The 7588-nt window shown below is 39.1% G+C and overlaps 1 protein-coding gene across 1 annotated transcript; it reads right to left on the reverse strand.

Moving 5' to 3' along the window:
- Nucleotides 1-1003: 1003 nt before the first annotated feature.
- Nucleotides 1004-1420, reverse strand: LOC120077666. The gene has a single exon (XM_039031623.1). The coding sequence runs from the start codon at nucleotides 1418-1420 to the stop codon at nucleotides 1004-1006; it is 417 nt and encodes a 138-aa protein (XP_038887551.1).
- Between the last annotated feature and the right edge of the window lie 6168 nt (nucleotides 1421-7588).

Consider the following 7588-nt stretch of genomic DNA (forward strand, 5'->3'; position numbering starts at 1 on the left):
AAAAGTAGCAAGATTGAAAATAAATACTGGCACCCCCAAATTTATACACAGCAATGTCCTTATTGTTGATAGATTGAAATAATTTATGCGATGTTCTTAGGAAATTTCATAAAAATCATTTTGAAAGAAAGCTGTTGGACTGCTAAGTTCTAGAAATGTTTCATGAATTGACTAACCAAAATTAAGTTGATTCTAGTTCATGCGATGAGAAATAAAGGCATGAGTTTGATCATTGAAATCATAATTGGAACGGGGAAGAATGCGGTGACTAAATAAAGTAATCAACATTCAATGATTGCGTCAAACTAAAGAGGATGCGATAATAAAATTTAGCAATATTAAAGTGAGATGCGAGAGTGAAAAGTTTGGAATAAAAAGGTCAAAGAAAGATACAACCCCCAAATTTGCTCTGTTGCCTGCATCATCTATGATCATATCCTTCTTTGCGGCAGGCCAATTCCTCGATTGCGATGGTCTGATCGAACTGGTCACTTGTTTTTAGTTTATCGCGTAGCTCCAACGCAATCGTTCACTACTATCGTTGCTAAAAATCAAGAGGGTAAAAAGAAGTATGAAAGACAGAGTTGGAAATTCTAAAGATTAATGTTTGTACAAAAAACGTAAAGTAAGTTTATGAAATAAAGATATCAAAAGGATACTTCAAAATAAATTGCATCCCTGATGAGTTTGTATCGATATTAGCGCAGGGACTGCTCATTTCTTCATCAGTTAGGATTCCTCAGGTTCACGGAGGTTTTTTCGCGATGAAAGTCTCCTCCGTGATATATCTTGACTCTTTGCCCGTTGACCTTGAATGCGCCGGTCCCTTCTTCATTAGTTAATTTGACCGCACCGTACGGGAATATTTCTTTAATTACAAATGGTCCGGACCAACGTTACTTTAATTTCCGGGAAAGAGTTGTAGCCTAGAGTTGTATAACAAGACATTCTGTCCAACCTGGAGATTCTTTTCGCATAGTCGGTTGTCATGCCAACGCTTTGCTCATTCCTTGTAGATCTTGGCATTTTTATATGCTTGAATTCTCCATTCGTCTAGCCCGAGTAACTGAAGTTTTCTTTCCTCCCCTATAGTCTTCAAATCAAAATTGAGCTTCTTCACTGGCCACAGTGCTTTGTGCTCCAATTCCAGTGGTAAGTGACATGCCTTCCTAAACACCAGTGCATATGGGGACATTCCTATAGGTGTTTTATAGGCGATCTTGTATGCCCACAAGACACCATCCAGCTTCATGGACCAATCTTTGCGTGAAGGATTCACCACCTTCTTTAGGACCAGCTTGATTTCCCTTTTAGACACCTCGGCTTGGCCTACACGTCGAAGAGTTCCGATTCTAATATAATATTCATTGGTATCGCATTCTTTCATGAAATGTTTCCTATGCGTTGGCACTTGTCGCATCTCATAGAATAGTCTAGCGCATCCTTGAATAAAGTCGGCCAAAAATACCCGCTTTGTAACACTTTTGCTGTTGTGCGTTGACCTCCAAAGTTTCCACCATAAGGTGATTCATGGCATTGGGATAGTATGTTCTGATAAGCAGTCTCTGGTACATATAGACGCAAGATCTGGTCTGACCCCCTTTTGTAAAGATTTGGCTCGTCTCAATAGTAGGATTTACATTCATGCATAAGCCGCCTCTTTTGGTGGGCTGTGTAATTTTTCGAAAATTCTCAAGTCTTTGCGGGAATGCTGGTAGCTGTACCTTCACGATTCCATGTTTTATAGGCTTAGAGGTGGACGCAACTTCCAGTTTTCTCATCTCATGCACTTCTGATTCGTCCTGTGTCAATGAGTTCTTGGATTCCATCGCAACTGGATTGGTCCTACTCGACTCCTTCTTTTCTTCCGCTATTGTCTTTCCATTCCACAAAGTCACGACTTGACATTGCTCATTTCATGTGTTCCCCGGGTTGCGAGGGAGCTCAGTTGAGCTCGACAACGTCCCTTGCTGTCTATTTTTTAAGCTCTCCCATAATCTGTCCTATTTGGATCTCCAGATTGCGGATAGAAGTCACCTGGTTTTGGAGGACCGTTTCATTCTTCTCAATATACTGCTTTAATAGGTTCTCCAGAGAGGAAGACGGTGGTGCTTACGAGCTACTTGCTTGATGTTGTGGATGAATGTAAAGTGTATCTTGTGGGTACAAGATGCACCCACCATCGTAATGCATACCAAGTGTTGATTGTTTTATTAAATTTTTTTTTCATCAACGCAAGTCACGAGGACTTTGAGATAATAATTTCTTCTTATTAATCAATCATTCACCAACATTTATGAATAATGCATTTATGACAGAAAAGTTAAAGAAATTAAGGAGAGTTACAGAAATAAATGCAAGGGAATTAAATGAATCATAAATTCATAAAGCATTGAAAGAAATTAAATGAAGCAATAAATGACAAGGTTCATAAGTAATAAATTCAAAAATAAAGTAAACATAGGATTGAGATATGGACCGGAAGATAGTTTTCTTTGATGAACGCAATCCACATCTCCGAAGGCGGTCCAGCTTGCCTGCCCAATGTCTTCAAGGACATTGTTCTCCTCCTTGTCTCATCCTGCAATGTATACGGAGAGAAATATGATTTACTTCCTTCAGAATCACACCAGTTATGGAGAATGCGTTGCACATCTCTCAAACCTGGCATTCTCTGCAACCGTAGGTCTTGAAATTCTGGCGCTCAATCTGGTTCTGATGTGCTCCTACGCGAAAAATACACCTGATCTCTGGGTCAGCTTAGAATTTCTGGATCACTCCAGTATTCATAAACCGTCAGACTGCTCTTCACGATAAATAGCCAGTACAAAGAGATCTGTCCTGCACATACAAAAGTACTCAACACTAACCGTTACCAATCCTCGGCAACGGCGCCATAAACTTGACATGCAGATTTTGATGTTGTCTTTAAATAAGCACATGGAAAAATGTGGACAATGATGGATCATACAAGCTCATGTTGCCATAAACCTGATGACTTGGAAGATGGAAATGGAATGTGGATGTTGTGTTATGCTTATTCATACTTTATGTGATACTACTTCTAGATGTATGCATTATTAATGAAATTCTTACAATATGCTATGCGTTGTCACAAGTTTCTTTGCGCTGAAACCAAGTATAATTCCACCACAAGTTTCTCGGTGTGATCCGAGGTCAAACACAGGGATTGCTTAGTTAATGCGTTACGTTCGTGATATATTCGACCGTGGGTTTTTCAATTAATAAAAGTTGTGTTTATACAGGTATTTAAAGTTGTGGTAAAGTAAAATTGTGTGGTAAAGTAAAGTTGCGTTAATAAAATAAAGTGCGATAAAAGTAAACCTAAGCTATTCTGATACAAGATACAGGATACATGATACATGATACATGATACTGAGTTTGAGACTGACTGTGAAAATTATACAAAGGGTTGTGTTATGCGGTGGCAAGTCTTTATGTATGAATCAGAAATAGAAAAGATAACTAGTATAAACATCGCAAGTTATTAATTGTGTTAAAGACATAACTACGGTTCTGCTTTCCTTTAGCGTACACCTCTCGGTGATCGGCCGTGTTCCCACATCTCTGTGGTGAAACAGGGATGAACGTAATGAACGCAAGGTTGCTTCCATCTCTGGAAGTACTTCTCGCTTTAGTTAACGCATTCTTCCAACCTTCTCTCGACAGGAGGAATGACATCTTCACTTCTGCTCTCACAGGTGAAGATGTCGTCTAGCATGCTTTAGCTAAACATGTTTATTTCTTTAACACAGATTAATTTACTTGTTAGATTCATGCTAATTACCAGGGGATTAAGAAATCATCATGGAGAAAGCGATTCATGGAGGAACGGAAATAGACAGAAAGATGGAGATGGAAATAATCATGACATTCAATACTAAGATTTAGCGTCTGATACATGGTGTGAATGATAGACTAAGAAGATGAATACAATTGATGATAAAGAGATAAAAACAAATACAGAAGAGTGCCAACGTCTTGACACAGATCTGGATGGTGGATTTGCTTGCTGGCGTATGGAATGGATGAAGAGAAGAGCTTCCCTCTCAGACTTGCTCGTCCAATAGAAGTGACCATGGTACAGAGCTTCAACGGTAGGGATTGAAAGGATTTGCCCTGAGACTCACCTCTCGGCCTTGTCTCTTAATTCTTCCCGGATATACTCCGATCAGGCTCTTCAGACCAGTCTCTCTCTCAATATACAAATATCAAAATATGCTTGTATTAAGTATATCTTCCAATAGAATTTCAGAGGCCATTTATAGGCTCAGCTTTGACTCTCTGCAGTGTGGAACCTACTTTATTGTTATGGCAATTCCGAAAATGGTGGAGTGAATATTCTTTCTATTACGCGATCAATCCCGTCAGAAATGCACAACGGTCAGCTGTACACGTGTCTGGATCCTTCGCAATTGCGTTGCTCTTTTGCATCTTCGATCGTTTGTCTGCATGCAATGTTGTTTTTTTTATTACCGCATATGATTGAAGTTGCGTTGATTGTAAAGCTCTTGATCGATTATCGCATGCACCGTCATTGTGTTAATCGTCTATTCATTTCTGAATGATTGGCGCAATGCAATGTAGATGCATTATTCTTTTTATCTTGAACCATGAACGCATACAGTGACTTGATTTCCTGCAAAACAGACTTGAAATATTCTTTTCTACCATCGCAATGGTGTCAGTGGGTGTATTGACGAAAATTTATAATTCTTGCAATTCTTAGCTAATTTCTATTCAATTGACGCAACTTTCCTTTCTTTTGGCCACAATATCTAAATAAAACAGTATAAATAACTTGTATTTCTACAAGTTATCACACTCCCAAATTTAGATATATGCTTGTCCTCAAGCATATCTTCTACTAAGGAACTATTGCTCAATTCTTATCCTAAATTTTGCGTCGATTGGTTGCTTCGAATGCTCTACCTAGGCACATTACTTAACATCGCAATTTTCTTTCTATCCTTGAAAATTCCTAGCGAAGCCCTACTTTATTCTTCGATTGGTTGCATCATTTATTAGAGACTGCTAATCATGATGACACCCTTCATTTTGGCTTGTTCCCACGGGTGTCATGCAAACATCCAACTACGGTTGTGTGCCAATATCAACTTTAACTCATGAATTTCAGAGGAGTTGTCTCTTGCATTCTTTTACTTTTCTTTTGCATTTTTCTCTTTTCATATTGCATTGTTCTTTGAAACCCACCTTCATTTTGGCTTGCTCCCATGGGTATCATGCGAACATCCAACTACGAGCAGGCTTCTTTTGTCACACCCCGCCCCAGACTACCCTTTGAGCCTGAGAAAGGACGTGACTGCAGTAGTTATCCGTGACTGCAGTAGTTATCAACCCTTTAGTTGACACTTATTGCCTAATAACTCTTGCGGAAATAACTCTGATACAAATGAACAAATTCAACAAATAACTGATTAAGTAGGCCCATTTTATTTTACAATAATGTAACGTTTATACAACTCCAAGACTTAACTACAAATTACAACAACAATTGTAAAACCCTCCGGAAGTGTAACTATGGCATGTGGCAGACCTTGACTTTACCAGCACCCTGGAACTACTCACCTTTCGCTATTGAGCGGGGGGGGGGGGGTTGTACAACATAAAATATGGAAAACATGAGCTATAAAGCCCAGTGAGTGGTGCCTTTAGATAAACCAAAATAACTTTGTCAAGAATATACTCTTTGGGAAGCAATGCGCTAGTCAACAAGAACTTATTCTCCACAATTCAATATTATTTTCCAGCCAAACTGCTGGACAATCCCAGCTCGATCACTGGTTTAAAAACAATCAACCCAGCTTGACCACTGGTTATATAACATAATAAAAACATCCCCAGTATTTTCACACGTATACTAAGAACAACAAAAATTCTTGTTGGAAACTTTTTCCTGTACCCTATTGTCACACCCCGCCCCAAACCACCCTCCGAGCCTGGAGAAAGGGCGTGACTGACAGCAGTATTATCAACCCTTTGGTTGACACTTACTGCCTAATAACTCTTGTGAAAATAACTCTGATACCAATGAATTAAATTCAACAACCAACTGATTAAGTAGCGCCCATCTTATTATTACAACAATGTGATGTTCTTACAACTCTAGACTTAAATACAAGTTTACAACAAAAACCAACTGTAAAACCCTCCGAAAGTGTAACTGTGGCACGTGAAGACCTTGACCTTAGCAAACACCCTTGAACTTCTCACCTTTTGCTACCTTGGGGGGGAGGGTAGGGGTGTATAAGAAACATTTGGGAGAGTGTTAGCTACTAAGACCAGTGAGTGGTTCTTCTAGAATAATAATCACTTTGCAAATCATATTTTTTGGAAAATCAATCACATAATTCATTTATTCCAGTATAATTTATGCATGATCTCATGTATATATTCATTCAATTAACATCCTCCAGTTCCATTGCTATACGTGGCTATGCTCATATCATGGGACACATTATCAATCATCACAACTTTATGGGAAACTTTCCTATAGCCCACTTTTCCGGCCAATTTGCACATCGACAATTCTATTTCCCGCTAGTCATGCTTAGGTACTTGACTATATTTCCTGCCGGTTAGTCAACGACTATTATTTCCCCATCGACCGAGGCCGACAGTTATTCCCACCAAGCACCTTTTGTTAAGTGCATATGTTAATTAGTTCGGTATATCTCAGTTTCCATAGCAATTTCACAAAACAATATCATCTGGCAACAACAAACATCATAAGCAATGCATTTGGCACTTTACATATGCTTTATCACATATCAACACATAATAAACTAGTAAACACTCAAACACCTGATTGCTTTAGAGCTTTTCTAGTAGCTCCCTTTCTACCTTGGGTCGTTTTCACCCCTAGAGTCCAGATTCACTTTTCAGATTAGAATTTACTCATGAGTATAATACCTTATTTTGAAGATACTTCCTTCTACTAAAAATATTTCTAAAATGTCTCAGAAAGCTACGATAAAATCTGGAGCTCAGGACTTCTCGTGGTTTGGCCAGAAATCACAGAATCTTTCAAGACTGATCCAAGCTGATCCGACAGCCTGACCCTTTTGTCTTCTTTCTATGTTTCCAGCCAGATCTCTTTGAGATTTTTCCTCCGGCAGCCCTACCCTGAAAACTAAGATTTCATAGCTTTCAGGTGGCTTTTGAAATCCTCCAAACGCGATGAGTTAATAGGAGAACTCCTCGTCCAAAGTTGATGCGTCCTCTTCAGACCTCACTGTCCAATGCGTCCTCTATGACTAAAGCATGGATTTGGCTCCAACGTAAGGTTTGCTCAATTGTCCCACTCTTTTTACGGTATTTCTGAATTGTGATCTAAAAATGAAGTCTTTTGGCCCTATTTATAGATGTCAAAACCTTCTCCAGAGTTGACACCACCTACTTGGCTGCATGACCAAGTGTCTCTTCCTTACACCATCAACGCAATCTTGCATCAGCACAACCTAATGTGTCTTCTTCTCCTTTCACCAACGCATGGCCCTTGACTTTGTATGTCTTCTTATGCTGCCACCTCTTTTACTTAAGGCTT

The sequence above is a fragment of the Benincasa hispida genome, chromosome 1 (genome assembly GCF_009727055.1).
Source record: "Benincasa hispida cultivar B227 chromosome 1, ASM972705v1, whole genome shotgun sequence".
Lineage (NCBI taxonomy): Eukaryota > Viridiplantae > Streptophyta > Magnoliopsida > Cucurbitales > Cucurbitaceae > Benincasa > Benincasa hispida.

Bases quoted from the DNA above. Each gene is read 5' to 3' on its own strand.
- LOC120077666 (XM_039031623.1), bottom strand. From the start codon at position 1,420: ATGCGACAAGTGCCAACGCATAGGAAACATTTCATGAAAGAATGCGAT.